Genomic DNA, 21,458 nt, shown 5'->3' with positions numbered 1-21,458 from the left:
ATGATTTTGCAGGGGTCAGGGGAGCATGGTAATGTAGAGTAAGGGGTAACGTTTTCTAACCTTCAGGTTTTTCTAGTCTTCTAATGGAGGAAGGAAACTTGTTCTTCTGACAGATAATTTCTTTTTGCTGCTTTTCATCCTAGTTCACAAAACACAGGTAAATGTAATGTTCCTTTGAGAGAAAGATTGGCACAGATGGGTTCAAGGAACTAAGTTTAAACAAGAAGTTTGTTTTGTGTCTTGTTCCTTTTCAACTGAGAACTAAAATTACAAAGCTTCTTATTAATGCAGTCAAAAGAATAGCCTTTGAGTATTTGAAAAATTTTTAGCAATATTTTCAGTTGTAGCTGACAAACCTAAAAAGCAGAGGGGGTGAAGTAAGGGTATGTGAAAATGTGCTTGTTTGCTGACTATTAGCAAACGTCTCCGATAAGAATTGCACTGGATTGAATGTGCTGACTGATTGGATCTTTCTAATTTGTCCATCCCAATTATTCCATATCTTGCGCTAGTCAGAAATCTTTTGACACAGAGTCTACCTTTGTGAAGTGTCTGGTATGAACAGGAGCACACTTCTATTTCGGCACCATTTAGTAACTGATTTGTGGCAATTGTGTGTTTGTCAGACTGTGCTTTGAAGATGGCATAGGATGCAGCTGTGTGAACTGGCTTTTTTGCTGGTAGGGTGTTACTGCCTTTTAGTTTGCACTTCTGACTGGAGATTCTAGTAACAGTTGCTTTCCTGTCTTTCAGGTATTGATAGCTGATGACTACTCAGATCCGTTTGATGCCAAAAATGAGTTGAACAGAATGGGAAAAGGGGAGAACACTGGCTATATGGAACCATATGAAGCCCAGAGAATAATGACTGGTAAGAAAAGACAATTGCACATGTGAGCTTTAATTGCATGGCAGTTCACATGGATATTACAGCTGCTATGAAACAGAACTCTCCTTTGGCATGGAAAACCATGTTTCTGAAGATGCTTAGGTGGTCAACAGTAAATGCTGTGAAGGTTTTTCATGTGCCTGCACATGCCTTGATATCTAAAAGTACTGCTCTGGACCTCACTATTGAATATAGATGTTTTGTACTGTCATGTGGGAAGATGAAAATGTGAGCAGTGGGAGTTGGAGTGTGTATTGCTCAGCTGGGCAATGTCAAGGCTGTCATCTGTGTACGTAGTAGGGATGGCCAAAATACGACATTGTGTTAGTTCACTTAAAAACAGTTGATCAATTTGCTTATGACTTTTTTTCCTCAATCAGATTCAGACTTCTGGGTCTTCCTTCTGTTGTAGGAGGGCTGCAAAGCTACATTTTGTGTAGATTCCTTCCTTCCTTCCTCAATTTTCTGATGTTTTTTTTGTACCAGTGGTCAAAATGAGACATTTTAGGATGCCGGTGATCCTTTAACTGCTATTTTTGGTAGCGTTCTTCCTTTTCTGTCATGTAGGAAGGTGGTTAATGGTAGTATTGTTGTAGGAGTTTGGACTGAGCTGCTTGTCCTGGCATTATGCGACTGTATTGTCCATGTATTTTCCTCATATTATCTGCATCCATTTCCTACTTGTTAGCCGTACAGTATGTAAATTTTTCTGGGGTATGGGGCCATATGGTTTTAATTTATGGTGATATGACTCAGTCAACACACATCTTTGTGCAGATCAATTGTGCGCTTCTTGGATTTGTACAGCAGGTCCTCTTTTTCTCATTATGAGGTAAAACTCACTCTTGTGCCCAGTTAAGTTGATTGTATGCTTTCCTTTTCTATTGGCAGCTCCTGTGTTGGGCCCTCAGGAAAGATTAATCAGTGGGGGAAGATGAGGCTGTTGGATGCAAAGATCCTTTTTTCATGCAAGTGTTCCTATTTTTCTTTTCTTAAATAGCATTTCTGAAGAAAGACACAGGAAATTACATGTAGACTATATTGTTTGGAAGTGTTCTGTGTCTTATAGAGGGGCTGAGAAATTTTATTTCTTGTTGGTGTAAATCTATTCATTCTAGTTAGGTAATTTCTCAGAAAAACAAGTTAGACGCAATAAGTTCTTGCTTTTTATACAGCAGTGATGAACATTTGTAATTTTAACTATGAAGTTTACAGTGTTGATTTCTTTCTTCCTTTGTTTAGGATAAGAGCTTATTCTATCTCCTTTTCCAGATCAGCCATAATAAATGGGATGGTTTAGTGGACAATATTGAATGGCTTAGCTAAAGTAAGAGACAGTAAATTTGTGTACCGTTGCAATTGCAAGACACCATTTTGCCAAATTCGTGTTTGGAGCAACTGATAAGCTGTTTATTTCCTCCATGTGTTGTTATAAAACAAACATGAGGAGCTCTTGAAGATGCTAAAGGCACTTTTGAAACTGGGGTTTAATTGAGTATAATAATAGCAAGTGTTCTGAATATGCATTTCATTGAACCAGTAGAAGATGCTTGATATCTCCCTGAAGATGTTTAGTGTTTTGAGATCCAGGTATTTGTTTTCCAGTCATCTTGTCCTAATGCTGGCAGAAATAGAGAAAGTCTTCCCATAAACTTCTGTGAGGTCAGGTTACATTCCCCTATATTCAAGCATGTGGTTTTATGTTTCGTTTTTCTATTACACAAATGTTGCCTTTGCGTTTTACTTGACAAATGAAAATCCAAAGGCATGTTTTTGGAGAGTTTTTAAAGATTCAGTTTATATTTCCCAGGTGAGTTCTATTATGTATCTACTACTTCTAAACAAGACCTTTGGACTGCAGTTTGGTTGGACTCAGAATGCTTACTGCTTTGTTTGCTATGTTTGTTTGTTAGCTGTGCTGTCTGGTGGACAGAATAATGTTATATGGCTGTCCATTTAGCTTAACTTATCTGGTGAAGTCCTTCTGACTGTATTTAACATGGGTTAATCCCAGACAGGGGAAATCTGCCTACCCCAGCAAAATGCTCTTTAGGAGAGACAGAAAACAAAACAGCTTTTTGTCAGTTATTCCTTGTTTACAGATGTACCCTAACTCTTGATCAACTCTGGAAACCAGGTGTAAGGGCTAGTTTGAAATAGAAGCCTAAAGTTTTTGTGCATGCTGCATGCTCCTTGAGTTAGTAGAGGATTAGGCAAAAGCAATTGCCCGTATGAAATAAGACCCTATTAGTACAATTTAAGAAGTTAAGCTTACACCTGAATAGAAATGTATGATGTCTGAAATAACTAATGTCTTCATTCAAAACCTATTCTTCCTCCCTGAAAGATCTGTGGGCTTGCAGTTGTGATGCAGTTGGTTCTCAGCTGATGTTAAATTTAAAAAAAAAAAAAAGGCGCCTTGAAGTTGGTGATTTCAGTAAACTACTGAATGGTCTATCTGATTCCATGCTTTCTGTGATTAGAATTGGGTTTAATCAGGCTTGAAGTTTCTTCTGCTGATAGTGTCCCCCAAAAATACTGTCTTCCCAGATTTGCGGTTATGTTGATTGAAGGGAAGCAGCCTTTACACCAAGGTTTGGAAAGGCTTTTCAAGGAAAGACTTGACCTGAAGCTAAGGTAGAGCATATTGAGAATGAATGCATGTTTATAAGAAGCTGTCATCTCCTGACAGCCAAACACATCTGCTGGCCCGTGCTGATATTCATAAGTCTCTGTCCTGTCTTCAGGAAGTCCGTGTGAGAGGTTCAGAGAAAATCCCTGGGAATCCAGTTGCTGGTGTGCTGTACAGTGTGAGTCTCAGCTTGGGTGTGTGTGCACCCAAAGCCACAGGAACAGTATTGTATCTTTGCCTTATCCCCAACCTGTTTGGGGATTGGATATCCCAGGGTAAATTCAGATGTATGAAGATAGTTCTCTGTGGTCTTAATATCTGACATACTGTATCCTGGACTATGCATGGAGTGAGATCCTGGCCTAGCTGTTATCATGCATGCATGCATTAAAACAAGTAGAGATAGCTAACGTGATGCTGATTTCTAAGGATCCTAAGAAGTAGTGGACCACAGAGAAAAAAGTAACCTGCTAAGAAGATACTGGCATTGCTGATACTGCCTGGATAACCACATCCTAGCAAGAAATAGATAAGGAAGGATTGGAGGCAAAGAGAAGAGGAAAGAAGAAACAATGCAAGATAACATAAAGTGACTGGGGTTCCTCATAAAGCTGCAACCCCATGTGCTGATTTACATCTGAGCTGTCTAACAGCTGAAAGGACTCTGTTCCCTTGGAAAGCAGTATAAATCCCCACTGTTCCTTTGCAAGGGCTAGACTGTCTATCTAAGTGTGTTGTAAGTGTGGTGTTTCCACTGCTTTCTTATGCAAGGTTTCAATTCTTATTTTTCCCCTAGCGTCAGTCTGTAGCTGCTGCAATAAGATGTGGCCCGTCACAGATGCAGGCCTGTGCTGCCTTACCAAGCCTGTAACCAAGCATCGTTGCTTGGATCAGGTGTAGGAGGTACTTTATGCTTGAGAGAGAGTTGTCCAGAGGAGCATTGGCTGGAGATGCTGCATTTGAACAGAAGTGAATAGCTGAGATACTGTCAGGCCAGAGTGGTGGTGCCCATAACATCCAGGCTGTTCCATCATCCATTCTTCTCAGGGAATGCTAGGGGAAGAGAAGTTAGGTTCCACCTGAGTATTTACTCCCATCAGCCTGCATTGGATGTTAAATACTGGAGAGCGGTCTGTCTGTTTTCTGTGGTAATCCCTTACCTGAGAGGAGGAAAGGTGCCCTCAATTCATGTATCTAGCTATGCTGCATAAAAATGTGGGTATCTTTTTTTTCCCTTTAAAATCCCCTTAATGTCATAAAGCCCTATCCCAGTCTGTGAGCTGGAAGGGATAGTGCCTTTCCACTTTCTCCTGACAACTGTGCATGTTGACAGCTCTTCCAGATATCTCTGCCTCTCAGAAGGAATTAAGTCCTCAGACTGCATGAAACATTTGCAATCAAATGCCAAATCAAAGCAGTCTATGTGACAGCCATCTGTGTGCTGGATCATAGACTGCATATAAAACTCACCTTTGGAGGAGGATATAGTTTTGGATCATCACTCAGATGGAGATACAGTGTCAGCCAAGTTGTTGCACAAAGAACTGTATCCTTTTAAGGTATGATAAAGAATACTGGCTACAAGAATGAGATAATAGATGCATCTGTTGCCCTTCTTAACTTGCTGCTTGGCTTTGAAGATTGCCCCTTACTGCCAACTCAGAATTTTTTGCGTACAAGGTGCCTAGCATGATACATGTTATAATATAAAAATCAATTTACTTGAACAATAGTGAAATTAAGGTCAGCTCAAGTCTCAAACTAATTTGGAACCACATTATCAAAAATTGGAGGTGGGGGAGGGGCTGTCTGTGAAACGGGAAGTAAAAAGCATTATCTGAGGGGCATGCCTACCTTGACGGATGTGTGTTGGCAAAAACACTGCTGTCTTTTCCAGATCAGGAGCTGTGGTTTTTGTGCTCTAGAACAGGTAGTGAAGGAGAGTTGGGGCAGTCTAGGACCTTGAGTTAGGACAATGGTTTGAAAGCTGATGTAAGCCTATGGTACATTGGTGACTTGATTTCTCTGAGGCCTAGAAGTGCGTCAGGTCTGTGCCCTGCCTGGAAGTCTGAATGTACACCATATTTTTCCTTTGCTTTTATAGGCATCACCTAGCACTGTGCCAGGGCCTGTGCATGGGGTTCTGGCCTCCATATCATGCATCTGCCTCAGGGTTATGATAGACAGGGAGAAACCCCTCTTGCATTTCAGAATTCTGTAGACTTCAATGGGTAGCATTTCTGTAAATACTTTCCCTGAGATGTAACATGCCATGTGGTAATCCTCATGGAGCAAATGCTGTGTTGTGAACAGTCTTCAGAAGGCTGTCATAACACTATTGATAAAATATACACTATGCCTCTCTTCTGTTCAGAGTAACTTTAGAGACTACCCAGGGCATAAAAAAATCTCCTTCGGACAAAGGCAGGTGTTTGAGGAAGCAGGAATTCAGTTTTGTTATTGATGCAATTCTCACAAGAGGCTAGTCACACAGTTGTTCTGAGACCAGGGTATGTTAGATCTTGTAGGTGGGATATGCTGACCCATGAGATCAGGGGAAGTGCTCGATGTGCATTGAGTCAGTCCTGAATCAATACAGCAGCATGCTGCCAGTATATCTTGAAGACTGGAAGATCTAAGTAAGTGGCAAAAGGGCTTCTGGCCATAAATGGAAAGCTGAATTCAAGTCTCCCAGGTGTAGTTAAATCTGAAAAGAACAAGTCCTTCCCCATACAAGCCTGGTCTGTGTATGGCAGACTGAACAGACGAGCTTGTGTACATGCTCTGGGGGTGGGTGACTGGTACAGGAGAAGGATCTGTGTGCTGGACCTGAAGAGCTGTAAATTATTTCTAGGAATGCTCTAGAGTATTTTAATCATGGCACAGAGATACCTGTTGTCTTGCCTATGTTCAATGCATTCATCAACACTGATGACATGAGTGATTACACATCTGCACTTTCAGCAAAGGCAAACATAAACTAAGGGGAGTGCTTGATGAGGATGGCAGAGCCTCCATCCAGAGGGGCCTTAATAAATGTGAGGATTCTATCAACAGGAGCTCTTCTGATGTTAAACAAGGGGGATATTAGAGAGAATTCCAAAGGAAAATTCACAGCTTTGTTCACAGGCTTACAAAATCAGCATCCTCCTTCCTTCCTTCTTTTTCTGTGTATTTATCATCCTGTCTCTATGTACATCATCCTGGCTATGCAGTAGAAGAGTAATGAGCAAGTTTAACTAGCTCACACCTAGGCATTTTGGGCTTTGCCTCCCTCCCCATGGATGCAGAAAGCTGAGCCTCCTCTCTAGGTGCAACCAGTGCTAGAAGAGCAAATGCCTTCATGTACTTGACTGCTTCTTTCTAGGGACTGCGGTAAGAGTCTGCCTGAATCACAATGAAATCTCTAATGCATGACAGGCAGCCTAGCAAAAGCAGTGCACCTGCCTTAACAGGGAGCTCCCCATGGACATGCTGGGAGCAGTAGCTCTGTCTTGCTGCAAGCTATCACAGAAGTGCTGGGAGTGTGGGGAAAACAGCATTCCCATGAACCTGCACCTACTTCAAAAGGTCTTGGGTGTCAGTTTCCCTTGTAACTGGAGAGGCCGTTTTTTTGTTCAGACATGTAACTTCATCTGAATAGTCACTACAGCACAATGGTGGTGAGTCAGTTCTTGTAAAATCCTTTACCAGGTGGCCTCTGGCATCTTGCTTGTTGGTGCCGAGTTTACCACTGCAAATAATGTAAAAAGAGCAATGTTAATTACTTTGATAAGTGTTAGGCCACATAGATTAGCACAAACAGCATGGGATATTTAGAAAGAACATTGAAGGTCACTGAGCTTAGCAAGCCAACCTGTGATCTTTAAGCACTGTATTGGCTCTGTTTAAGGTTTGCTGTCTGCTTGTATTTGAACATGGCAAACAGCTGTAGCCAACACAGAAGAGGCAGTGCATTTGCCTACTGAGCTTAGCTGGCACAGTTTTCAAAAGACTTTAAGCTTCGTCTCTTGTTCCTACATTTGTGTGTCTTCCAATTCTAGATTCTATTAGATGATCTAACACTAAGTTAGTCATGACTACAAATCAGCCCAAAATGAGAATTTATCCATCATCAATCCATCTCATATGGTATCATGGGTTCCTCACTTAGAACTCTTACATTCATTGTCCTGTTGCCAGATCATGTGAATAACGCTACATGCTGGTCATTCTATCACAAAAAATTTTAAGCTTTTTTCCTTAAAAAAAAGTGGGAAAAAATGCAAGGTAACTCTTCACTCCTGAAATTTGATGTGTATGCACTCCCAACTCATCATTAACAATGTGGAGAGCCACTGGATGAGATGTGAAGAAGTTCAATAGCACACAGAAGTAAGTTTGCGACTGATAACAAGATGGCTTTTTTTAAATTTTGGGAGTTTTCTAAAGGACTGCACTGGAAATCTTGGGGAGCTCTTCCTAGAGCTGACAAAGAAGGGGAACTCTGATGTGTCCTGAGCATACCCATCATTTGGAGCATAGTGCTAGTGTTACTGTGTGTGTTTATATAGAGGTTGGCTCTCACCTGCTGCTGGCCTGATTGTACATATATTCTGAACAGCTGTGTTCCTTCTTTAAAGTATGCTAGAATTAATGCTAGTTAGGAACCTCCTGGGCTTCAGCATTCTATTCCAAGTTGTTTCTTACTTCATTAGAAATTTGGACAGAGATTTTATTCAGCAATGATTTAAAGGAAAGTAGTTGTGTAGGGACAATTATAGAAGAGGACTTCTTCCTTTGCATTAGGTTTGATGTGCATGAATTGAGGCATGTTTGAAATAATGCTGGATCTGCTTCAACACAACATCTCCTTACCTTCTCTCTGAGCAAAGCAATAGATCTCACATATGCTGTGAAACTATCACTTTAGATCCATGCCCAGCTGCCACAATGATCAGTACTTCTCCACCTGTCTTCATGGAGCATTTCACACCCCATCAGTGAGTACAAGATGATAAAGACAGAATGTATAGTCTTATTTCTCATGGTGGGACAGACTGTGGTGTGTTGTGGTTGCTATAAGTAGATGCATAACTGGGGGTGGAAACCATCTGTGCATAAAATGAATAGCATTTCTCTTTGTTTAAATATGTTTCCTCCCCTAAAGTAATTTAAGGCATTCTCTCTAATATTTAATATTATGGCAGTGCTTGCTGCTCTGGATAGTGCATACCAGCTTACAAATGTGTGAAAATAAAAAACTAACTCTTTATGTCTACTCTGTACAGCCGGGTAAATGTAAAATTGGCCTTTTCCTGAAAAAAGTAACCATCCCCCAACCTTGGTCTGGAGTGGGAGTAAGAAAGAGACAGGCCCTGTGTCTTGCCACTCAATGCATCAATTGCATGCACAGTATCTTGTTGCTTAGTTTCACTGTACAAACATATTGTCCAGAATGGGTTTAAGCCAAGATTTAAAAGTCTTTTTTTCTTCCCCTCCCACCTCCCACTTCAACACCCTCTGTAGACCTTCTGTAGACTATGATTCCTTCTGATTTCATTAGTGTTCCATCTGTCCTTTCCATGCCTGAAAAGGGTGAAAGGTACTGAACATAAACTGAAATGAGAGGTTCCAACTGAATGTAATGAAAAAAAATTCTCACTGTCAGGACAGTCAAATGGTGGATAAAGTTGCCCAGTGAGGTCGTGTAGTCTCCATCTTTGGAGTTTTTCAAGACTGGACTGAGGAAACAGAACCTGAGTAACCTCATCTGACCTTATAGGCAACCCTACTTTGACTAGAACATTGAACAAGATGACTTCCTGAGATCTTGTTTAACCTAATTTATCCTATGATTGTGAGGCTAATCTGTAGCTGGTCTGTGAAAGTGAGAAATGGCTGTGAGAATTGGGATATCCCAGGCTAGCTTGTGGGAATCCATGTTTGTTTGGTCTCAGTCCATTTCCAGCTTTGCCACCATGTTAATATGCTCCCAGTACTGGTCTTTTTAAACTTAATCACTTAAAAGACCAGACAGGTGCTTGTGAGGCATAAAGAAGCAACCTGCTGAAAAATAGCTTGAGCAGGGGCTCATCCATAAGTATCCCACTTTTCTGGAGGTAACGCTGGATGGGGAATATGCATGCTGAAAGTATGCTGTTGCCACAGTGAATATGATTCCTGAGAGCTGTTCACCATCCCTTCTTGGGATGAAGGAGCAGAGGCTGGACAGATGGACTGGCAGGCTGGACGGGGCCTCTGTGCATGCCTGGACTCTGTTGGCAGGAATTCTGGCTGCTTTCCAGGGGAAGTGTGATGAAAGTGGAGGTGACTGATACCACTGTGGTCTGCATGGAAAAGGAAGGAAGCACTGTAAACTTTTGCTGTTGGCTCTGACTGGGAGGAGTGTTACTTTATTGGGTGGGGGACATCAGTGGTACATCTTACTGGTTAACTGACTTATGAGTTCAGCCCTCAATCTTCCCAAATGGGTCCTACTTCTATTGCTCTTCTTCAAATTGCTCAAAAGCAGAATGGAGAGAATTTGTTATATGAAGAGTCAGCAGCCTGGGAGAGACGTGGACTGTTGCTGATGAGCTTTACAGGGATTTGTTAATTGGAGCTGGAACAGTGATGCTAAAAGAAAAAAATTATACTGGCAGCACTTGGGACAAAAAGTGAGAACACCATCCCTTGTTGCACTCATATGCCTCTTCTTCAAAGTTATGCTTTGTTTTTCTCTTTTCTTTCCTCTTGTTGTTTTGCAAAGAGGCTTTTAGCCAAAGGAAGTGTTTGAAGCCCATGTGAAAATGTTTAAGAGCAGCATTTTAATAACCAAGCTAGTATCAAAATTACAACCCTAGGAATAAATATTTCTACCATAACCTGGATTTATCTTTTTTTAAAAGAAAACCAGTGGATGTTATATGTGCTATTTCTTCTACCTTTTCCCCAGCTAGCTGTGGTCAAGTCAAAGGTCCTACTGGGGGTTCTTTTTTTTTTTTAATAGTGAGGATTTTTTTTTCTTAGAAGTAGTTTTTCAATAATCCCTTCATATGACATTTGCTCTTACTCCAATCACTTTGGTTTTGTCTGTATACTGTACAGAAAAGTTAAGTAAGCTCAAACAAGATGGTACCTAAAGTATTAGTTAAGCATATGATGAAGTAAACATAATACTTCTTATGAGGAACAACTGTGACATTTTGTCATCTTTGTTGTGCTTAGCTTGGTAGTAAATGGATAAAACCTTTGCCTCCTGGCTTTGCATCCAAACTCTGAGTCTCTATTGGCAAAACATAAATGAAACCTTAAGTAAACGGAGTCTGTTTCTGACATCAGCTGTAATATGGTAGCTACAGTTTCTCTGCATTTTTTTTTTCATTTTGTAACCCAAACCAGAGGAGATTTTTCTTATCCTTAAAAGTAAATGAGGGTTGAAGATTCAGCCAGTTCTGTGTCTGCTTGCCACAGAGACTGAACATCTTGCCATATCAGTTTGCCAACATTTTAATGTGGCTTCACAGCAGTGTCATAAAATGACCTTAAAACTTCAGTGGGAAGTGGTCAGAAACATGACTTCTTTTGTGCACTGTGCATTTTATGTAGGCTGGCAACAACGTACATCTCTCCTTCTCTGGTTTCTGGCTATGAAGAACTCTGCTTGAAAGTGCTCTTTTGGGGGAGCTCAAATACCTGTGCAAACTCAGCTGTTCATTACCATCTGGTTGCTAAAATTATTAGAGGCTATTTTCTGCAAGCGCAGCCTGCCCTTTCTGGATGGGGTCAGGTAAGCCTCATCTTGTTCTAGTGTGTGTTGTTGCGCTGATATGTGCATTTCTTTCTGTTATACAAAAAGATCCTTAAAAAAAGTGATTAGGAGAGGCTGTTTGTTAATATGCAAGCAACGATCTAGGAAGCCTGCAGTGTGTTTCTGCTTGCTGCTGGACCATGTTGTGCTACTGTGACTGAATATCTTGAGCAATATCAATGTGTGCAAAAAGAAGATGGAAATATTCAATCTTCATCTGAGCTTGCTTTCAGTTCTGCCTTGTTCAGTTTCATGTGTTGCTGGCTTGGTGGGGGAGAGTTTGCATACAGCTTGGTTTTATGAAGCAGCATGTAGGCATGCAAAATTGATGCTGTTGTAGGTCAGACTAGCAATTAAGAACAAACCAGGCAAACTGGATAGAAATGAGGCCAGCCTGGAGGAACTCTGGGCTTGCTTTGAGCTCTGCATTCATTTTTTGTGGAGTGGGTACTTTGAAAAGCAGTGTGAAGAAGCAGTGAGTTTTGCAGCTTTTGTGCTGTTGTAGCTCTTGTATACTTTCAAACAGTTACACTTGGCTGGGATGGGCTGCAAGGCAGGAAACTGTGATGGCATAGCTGAGCACTCTTGAGCTTTTCCTAAGCAACTCCTGCAGCAGCTGTTATTACGGCTGTAATGCAGCCTGAGGTGGGCTAGAAGGTGTTTGTGTTGCTGTCTCAATTGCAATAGAAAGGGAAGAGGGAGACAAAGGAAAAAAATGTGGTGTCTTTACAGATATATCATTGCTTTTGTATGTTAAGCTGAGTAGCACTTATTATTGCCCTTTCCTTTGGTTGTGAGATGCACCATCACTGAGAAAGCTTGGCGTTGTGGTAGAATATAGAGCATATTAACAGACAGCCTCTCCTAATCACTTTTTTTAAGGATCTTTTTGTATCTTTCTTTAAAGACAAACAACAGAATGCTCAGCAAAACTTCCATCTTTCCACAATTGTTTCTCTGAGTGTGGCTTTGTGTATTGAAAATGTTTGCATACGCATTGGTTAGTGGTTTAGAGATGCATATTGGAAAATAAGAGTGTAAATGGAAAAATTACCAGAAAGTGTTGACTCAGTTGTATGCATCAAGATTATGACTGGAATGAATTTTTATAACATGACATTTTCTGGATCTCTAAGTGGAAAATACCAGATGTTACTCTTCATGATTTGTTATACTTCTGTTGCAAGAAGGGAAGAAGACGATAGATCTATGGTGTTCGCATGACTGTGGCTTGCTTTCCTTAACAGTAGGGTCTGTTCTTAATGATGCTCTGTTGAATGCTAACCAGATTTATTTGCTGTGGTTAGATAACTGTGTAAGCACAAGTGCTCTTGAGTGATGACGTGACAGACTATATACTTTAGAGCATTTTATCAATAGCTGCATACATTCAAACACCACTTCATGTTCTGTACGGTTATATAAAAGTGTTGTCCAAGGGGGAAAAAACAACACTGCATTACTGGCAGATTACTCTGTAAGTGGGCTTTCAACTAAGAATTGGCGTCTAGTCAGGGTTTGCCTGAGTAGTATAATAACTGCAGACAAATCTGCAAACAAGTGCAAGGTACTGAATATTAGCAGCTGGACAGCTCAGTCTAGAGTACTTGAAGTCTTAAAATGCTAGGTACTAGTTGCTCCTTCCACCAATCACTTGCTGAGCTGACTCAGTAAGTAAAGGGATCATAAGCCAAAGGGGATGGGTTGAAATATTTTCCCAGTAATTTCAGTGTTCATATCCCTGTCACTTGTTCTGTGCTAACAAGTCATCTGTCTTTTACTGCATGCAAGGCCTTGGATTGTGAAAAACCAAAAATCTATGGCTGGATGTTATAACAACTGAGCAACTTTCTTGGCCTACTCATGCGGAGGTAGAATTCTAAATTAAACCCATTTTATCTCCAGGGCTGAACAGCAAATGTAGACCATCTTTCATGTCTACATTAATGATCCTTGCTGTATGCATGTGCAGGACTGTGCTGGACTTTGAATTTACTGAATCTCCCACCCTAACATTTGGAGTCATATCTGAAGGCTTTTACATCCAACAGATGGCGATTCATCTTCATTAGGCACTTAGGTACTGATCAGAGTTCCTAGATTGTGCCAGTAGGTCAACTTGAGTGACAGAACAGAAAGGACTAGGACAACACTTTCCTTGGGAAAGAAATTCAAAGTAGGCAAAATTGCAAATAATCACTGTGGCTGATCACTGTTTCTTGCAACTTGCCATTTGCAAAATTCCAGATGATCACTGTGGCAAATAATTGTTGTGGATGTTCCTTGCAGTGAACAGGAAAAAAGCAGATGGTTTAGTATGCAGATGCTGTGTGGCTTTTAAGTCCTGCCAAAGGAGGAAACAGAGTACTGATAGCGCCTGCTTTTCCTGGAATCCTGGAAGAGGGAAAGATCTCTTGTAGATGCATCAGATATCACTTCCAAAGCTTTGACTTCTCTTTGTTTTCATGGCATTTTTCTGAAAAATGACTAACAAAGATAAAATAATTAATTAGTCATCAGGGAAGCTTCAGGCTATGTTTTGAGGTCTCAGTTTTGTTTTGTTTTTTTAATCATAGTGACACAAACAGGCTAGATGTTTCTTTAGAAACAATGTGCAATTCACATTTCTGTGTTGCTTTTCACTGTGTAGACACCAGGTTTATGGAAGGAATCTCTACTAGAAGTTTTTAAGCAGCAGTTCTTCTCCCTGCCTTGTATTCTCTATGTGGAATGCTAGCAGGTGTCTAAAAGAGCACATCTCATCTGGCTTAGAGAACATCTCATCTGATTTTTTTAAATCAGATATGGCAGCTCTTCTGGCTACATAGGTCTACTGTCTCAGTTTGCCATATATGTTGTTCCTGTAGGCAACTTCTTTCCCACTGTGTATCACAGGGCAATTAAGTCTGGAGGGAGTCCTCTATCCACTTCCCCTTCTTCACTGGCCCCTCCCTGATCCCAGGTAAGGCCATGTTCAAAGTTAGTTATATGCAGAGAGGATAACTATTCTCTGGGTAATTCTCATTGAACCTAAACCTCCCGCTATCAGGGAAATAGTTGCATATTTTGTCTTGGTTTTAATAAATTCACTTTTGCTCACATATAGATATCCCTTGCAATATCATCTTGAATGTATAAATATAGATAAATATTTATACTCACTAAAAATCTTTTTGATCAGTGCTTAACTCATTCAATGCTTTTGAGTAAGTTTCCGGTAAGCAGAGACTCTTACAGGCAGACAAGATTCAAGAAAATATCTTCCTTCTGTGTAAGCATTGAATGGCATTTACATTATGAATGGTTTCTTCTTCCACTCCTTTCCCTTCTCAAGGTGATTCCTGTGAAAAGGTGAGATTGTGTGCCTGAAGAGAGCTAGGAAGGGTGTTGTGAGCATCTGTAGCAGCCATGAGTAGCAAGACTGATCTAACTGCAGGAAATAGTGGTCATATTTGCTGCAAGCTCTTCTGTCCTGACAGTGGAGAGTGTTAGCTTGTTTAAAATAGCCACCACATTGGTGTTAGAATGTCTTTCAAGGAGAATTGATTCTGCTTGTGCTAATCTTAGAATAAATTTTTTTGGCCACTGTAGTTTGTGTCATGGGCTGGTGAGAACCATGGTGCTAACAGGTGTACATGAAAATACCTGCACTTGCACTCTGTTTCCAAGAGGGCTCCCATTCCCACTTACCACAAGGAATGAATCTTCTTTTACACGGCTTAGAAGTTTTGGAGTATAGAATGAGAATCACGGATTTTGATTGAGCTGAAGTCTCTGGTTTGCATTGTTGCCACTTGAATTGCTCCATTTAGGCCATGGAACAACAATCCTTGAATCCCAAAGGTCAGTGCTCCTGATCAGAAAGGTCAAGAGAACCTATAAGCAAACCATGGATGTAGTATTATGAAGCAACCGCTGTAGCAACATCTGGAGTTGCCTATTGGCCAAGCAGCAGTAAATGTACTGAACCTTGTGGAGGGTTTTTTTGATTCTTTTTCCTGTCCCCTAAAAAAACAGGGCATCCCTACTCCTCTTCTATGTCTTTCTGAGAAATGTGTAAGGAAGTAGCTAAGCAGCATCAAAACACTCCTGAAGAGGTAAAATCTGCAGAAATTATGAATTTTAAGACGGCAGTTATAATGTTTAATCACTGCTTATTTAACAGAAGATTAGGTGTTGAGGAGGAAGGCTTTGTAGAATACACTTCTGCCTTCAGGGAACTAAAGAAATTTAATTTTTTATTTCTTTGCCTCTGCCATAAAAGAAATAAATCTCCAAGGACAGTTTTCATGTCCTTTGGAAACAGTACTGCTGTTCTTCCAATCCACCAGGATTTAGGTTTTCTTCCCGTGTTTGTTTTTTTGTTTAGTCAGCCTCCCTCTATTCCAGCAACATCCCCCCGCCCCCCGTTTTCCCCACCCTTCCCCACTCCCAAAGAAAAAGGTGTACTTACTGTCTTCTTGGGTAGGGTATGTTTGCTTGTTTGTTTTATTTCAGTACGTACTTTCTGTGAAAGCTATTAATGTTGTTTGTTGCTGGTTTTTTGATACTCGGCATAAAGGGACTTATCCCCTCCTGCCCTTGCTCTGAGTGGCCTAATAGTCTTTCTTTATCAGCATTGTTGAAATGTGAAGTTGCTTTGAATGCTTCTTCATGGGGTAATGACCTATACTTGGACTTCAGTAGGATTTCCATCATGATGCAGGCTGTTTCAAGAAATTGCTTTTCACATCAAGAAGTTATGCCAAGCTCTCACACCAATGCAGGGAAACAACTGTCTGTTGTTCATTCCTCAAAAGTGGCTCACTTCTGAGTCACTTGGCTTCTATTCAGAAGGAAAAATGAGGGAAGATCCCATATCCATCTCTTCCTGCAGCAAAATCTGGAATTAGATCATTGGGAGGCAGCTGCTGCAGTCTCAAAGAAAACAGCCCTCCAACAGCAGGTTATTGGAATGTTATTGGTGTTCTCTTGTGTCCTAGCAGTTGGAGGCATCCAGCTAGAACCAGAAGCAGAGCAGAAAGCAGTTTGACTTCTGATGGCCTGAGGTGAAATTTGAGCTGAGGTAACACTTAGATTCTGTCGTGAATAGGCTTTGCACTAATACAATGAGTTCTGCAGCATGAGTTGTAAAAAGTTTCCAGATTATCTTGCCAAGATGGGTGTATGTCACGAATGCAGGTTTGTGAATCCTGCTGATTATGTCAATTCACTATGAATGAGTGACTTTACACAGTTTGATTTAGTAATAGTTAGAATTTACTTGTAGCAAATCGCAGAATTTGATTATAATATTTTTAATAGCACTCAATCATCACTGATTAATAAAGTGATTAGACAAAATTGATCAAAACAGTGACTTAGTTACAGATTAGAAGATGGCAAGGTTCACTCTATTACTACACGGAAGCGCATAAAAGAAAATTAAATCAGACTGAGTTAGAATGATTCATAAAGGGATTGTGTATATATGGAATAAGGGGGACCCTCCCGTTGAGTCATGAGGTTCAGAATGAACCCCCGTGCTTTCTGAACTCCTTCTCAGAGAGGAGCCTAGGTGCGGCTGGGCCCACTCTTAGTCTCAGACTTGGTCAACGGTTTATGAGAGTAATGCTATAATAATAATACAGTAGTATAAAACTCCCTTTAAAATTAAATCATACATATACAGACTACTTAAATTGATTCATGCATGCACACTCACAAATAGGAATGCATATATGAAAATAGTATACCTGTTAAAAATTCCCCTCGAGTTTAGTGAAATACTCACGTCTAATGCCTTGGCATTTCTCAATGGGTGAGAGTAGAGCCCCGAGGAGAGAAGAATATCAGCAGCCCAGGCTCCGTTGTCGATCTTCAGCAATGGAGTTCTGGTGGCAGCAGACTTTCAGAATCTGCTAGTTTTTGCTGACTCTGAGAGACATTTCGATCAGGGGGAGATGCTGGTGCGGCCTGTGGCAGTCCAGGAGAGCTCAAAGGGCCTCACTTAGGACTGCTGTTTATAGGATTGTGAGATGATTGACTTTAGTCACCAGTAAATTTCCATCCGAGCCACAATTTGGGTCGGTAGTTGCTGGAATTCCAGTAACGATGATACCACTCTGTTTCAAGGCTGTCAGGGGTAGCTGTTTGTTCTTGCTACCCTCGTTAGCCATAATACTAAGATTTTGATAAGGACAGGGCCACTCTCTGCTTCAGCCATCTAGGAGTTCCTAGTACAATTAAGGGGCACTTAACTGACTAACTTGCTACACAAAAGCAGCGGCCTGGAATTCCTGAGATCGTAAAGCCATTGAAGAGAAAGAGGAAGGAGGGGTGGGGGGCGAGATGCACCACCACAGTGTGAAAAGAAACATTAATGGTGAGGCTTGGAATAAGCAAGCAGTTGGAGCAGTTGGAATTATGGAGAGAGAAAAGAAATTGATTCCATGGGAGCAAATGTTCTTGTGTCAGTGTGATCTTTGCATTTAGCCATCTGTTTTGCCTCTGGCAAACCAGCATTATTGGTTGATGTGTAGCCTACCCATACACCTGGTGCAAACTGCTCACTGCCCTTTAACGTGGTTACATGCCAGTTCATGGCTCTCCACTGGAAGCCTCAAGAGCAGAGCACATGGAAGGCAGAGGTTTGGGCCAGTTCAGCAAGACCTGTTCCCTGACAGAGAGCAAGAAGAACTCCAGATGAGACTTGGCTTCCTCTGTTCAGACCTGGCTCTGATGTGGCCTTCACCTGCTAGAGACAGCCAGGCTGTCAGGATAATATCTGAGGAGATGCATCAGGTACACCAGTACTTCTCAATGTAAGCTTGAGCCTTCACAAGTTTCTTTCTACTCCCACTGATAACTTCAGGTTTTCAGTGTCAGGTGAGAATACAAGGAATACAAGTGTCTGTTGCTGCTCTTCTAGTTATCCCAGGCTTATCTATAGAAAGCCAGTGTGCTACACAAAGTCCTCCAAACACTTTATAGACTGCCCTTCTGGGACTCTTGAATATAAGATGTTTGAATCTACATTTCAAAAATTGTGCTGCTCATAAGTCTGCTCTGACTATCCTAGTTGAAGACAGGCTAGCCTGTTCCCTAACTGCTGAAACACTCTTTTTCCCTGTGGGACATTTTGCTTATACAGGAGAAGATGCAAAGCATAGAGCCTAGCAAGGGATTGTTGTTTGCTTTAATTAGACATCCAGATCTTTCTGATTATAAATGTTTAGTTTGTCTGTGTGCCTTGAAAACTTGATACCAGAAAGATCTGTGATTTCCAGATAAAGTTGCATTAATACTAAGATCTTTGTAGCTGGAATTATCTAGTAGGTTTGGCAGATGCAGATGTACTAAGTGAGCATAGCATCACAGTGGCATTCATTTCAGCTTGGTTATAGTTTTGTATGTTGTGTAGTTGATAGCAGGTTGCATTTTTGATGTGGTTAGTGGGAAGCTAAATTCAGGTCACTAGGACTGAAGCAGTTTAAATGCTGACTTCTGGGAAGAGGGCATAAGTGAAACAACCATCTGGAGGAGACCTGTAGTCTGAATCCAGAGGCTGAGGGGCAGAAATTCTTAAAACTGACAGCTGTGCTCTGTACAATCCTATTCCAGCACAGTGTTTATATGTTAATGTGTATTAAAGAAATGAATGAACAATCTGCTGGGCTTCCTTCAAATAGCTATGTATCTGAACAAAACAAAGTTTGTGCACAAATGACCTTGAAAAATCATTGTATTTTCATTCAAGGTCTTCTATCAACAGCTATTTCTTGGAGTTAGGAGCACTGCCAAGTATTTTGTCCCATGCTTTACGAAATAGGGTGAAGCTTTATCCGCTACTGTGACCAACTCTACATTGAGCTCTGTACTGTTGAATGCAGATGGGTGCAACTGTGCCGCGTAAAATCCCAGCAGTAGAATTCTGTCATCTGTCCTGAGTTCTACTCTTAGGCTTCTCAGGTACAAAGGGTGTTGATGGCCCTTGTACTTTGCTTAAAAGTCAATTTCAGTGCTAGCTTTTCAAAAGTTGGTCTTGCATGGCAATAATGTTTCCAGCATGTTACCTTCAAAGGTAGATTTGGCTCACTAGGATAAGGCTTTGGTGGTAAAGAAAGCAGCTAAGGAGCTGGTAGGACTGTCATTTTAAATCCTGAAATCCGTAGCTGAAGTGGAGATGGGTCTGTTTTATCACAGTTGCACCTCATATATGTGGGTCAGTACGCTTTGGAATCTGCCATACTAGCGAATCAAAACTTTTTTTTTTTGAGTGCAACTACATTGTTTGACCTCTTATTACTGTGTGCTTTAGTTTGAGATGAAGGAAATATCTACTGGCATCTGTACATTGTAGAAGAATCTGGTTGTTTTGTTGTCTGTTGCATCCTCTTGGAAGGAAAGTGGTAGAAGCTCACCTACTGGGTTCTGTAAGCAAGTAGTACTGTCTTCAAAGTTTCCTTTTGTTGGCTTCATAGCTGTTCTGTTTTCTTAATGATATATCCCCTAATTCTTTCCAAACTTACCTCAGGAATACGGTGCATCTATGAGTAATGCTGTTGAATTATTTAAGACTGTTAAGAGGTTTAGTGTAGCTGCTGGAAAGGTTACCATGAGGTTATCTGCTTGTCCTATGGAGCTTTATCTGTTCTGTATGTGAGTGTTTATTAGAAATGTTTACCAAATGGGAAGAATGTCAAGTTCAGTCTTGTATCTTATAATCTTATGTTCCCAGACGTCTCAGTTTCTGTACCTTGCTGGTCAGGTTCTTGGTTTTACACAGGAGTCCAGACGCCTGGAATGTGATCATGCTGTAACTGCTAATCTGTGAGAATAAGAATTATTTGTACGGGTCTTCCAGCCTGCTAGCAAAATAAGTTCTTTCAAAACTTCAGTTGTTTCTTCTTCTAGTAGCTAATTAAATTAATGAGCATAATTCTATAAAAAAGTACTTGTCTTTATCAACAATAGGAGTTCAAAGGATACAATTAACAAAAGTGGAAAAATAAAAAAAAGTCAAATAACACAGTTTTGGACTTCCTGGTCATTCCAGTAACTATTTTAGCACTTAGAGCTGTCATTGTTAGAGATTGTGTGAAAACCATGAGAAATGTTTGATCACAAATGTTCTGTTGTCTTCAACTACCTAATTCTTAAAGATCAAGTTTGCACTGAACTATCAGTGTGTATAATGGTAATACTGCTTATGGTACAGATTCAGCTTTGATGACTGTTATTGAAAGGAACTGTTTCTGATTTAACTTGTAGTAAAATTACTTTTCTTTACAAATACTCTTCCAATATATCAAGTAAAAGATGGACTTTCAAGCACATTTGTAGGAAGCTTTGTAAAAGAGGCTGTATGTCAGTATGTGTGTATAACTGTGTATATGTATACACACATATATTTTTATGTATGCATGTATAATATATTCTCCTTCTTCCACTTCTTCACTGTCCCTAGGTTTTAGGTTTTCCTAGAGAAATTTTTCAGCTTTAGGGTCAAATATTTGCAATTTTTCGAATTATGGTCCCTGAATCAGTAGCATACCGCCTTGTAATCTTTTCTGTATGGTCTGATGCTTTTGGTCCTGTGGGTAAAAGAAAAATGTTGATCATGGGCTCCTGTATTGAAATATACTCACACACCAGGAGCCAGTTGTGTTAGCTGTGTTTGGCACTTAAAATGAATAGTTTGGGTTTGTTTGGTTTGTGGTTTTTTTTTGTAAAGTCTTTGATTTTATAGGATCATGGCTTCTGTTCCTCAGAAAAGCACACTTCCTGGTGTAGCAATGGCTGGTTTCACACGACTTAAAGCCAGACAGATACATACCACATTTCTGATGTTAGAAGAAATAAAATGTTTATCTTTTTGATCCAGGAGCATTCAAGAGGGTATCAGCTGTGTGTTCTTTCTAATACACCTTTTTCCTAATGCAACGTTTTATCTTGAGCAAAATTATTTTCAAAAGGTAGCTGAAAGACAAAGACTGTGTTTTAATTGAAAGGTGTAAAGCACTTTATTCAAATAAACTGCCCTTTAAGATACCCTTTCATAGGTTTTGCTTGTATTGAAATGTGGTAATGTGGTTAGCATTCAGAACTAGAAATTACTTTAACATACCTTGCTTGTATTTACATCATTGGTTTTGGTGTATATT

At 40.4% G+C, this 21,458-nt stretch overlaps 1 protein-coding gene across 1 annotated transcript in view; it reads left to right on the top strand.

The window, feature by feature from the left end:
* The window catches only part of SHB (SH2 domain containing adaptor protein B), a 76,148-nt gene that overhangs the window by 16,668 nt on the left and 38,022 nt on the right, over positions 1 to 21,458 (top strand). Inside the window, exon 2 of the mRNA XM_075726855.1 lies at positions 754 to 871. Coding sequence (XP_075582970.1) covers positions 754 to 871 — 118 coding nt within the window. The remainder of the gene's footprint in view (positions 1 to 753; positions 872 to 21,458) is intronic.

The sequence above is a fragment of the Pelecanus crispus genome, chromosome Z (assembly GCF_030463565.1).
Source record: "Pelecanus crispus isolate bPelCri1 chromosome Z, bPelCri1.pri, whole genome shotgun sequence".
Lineage (NCBI taxonomy): Eukaryota > Metazoa > Chordata > Aves > Pelecaniformes > Pelecanidae > Pelecanus > Pelecanus crispus.
This window is presented reverse-complemented; position numbering and strand designations above follow the sequence as displayed.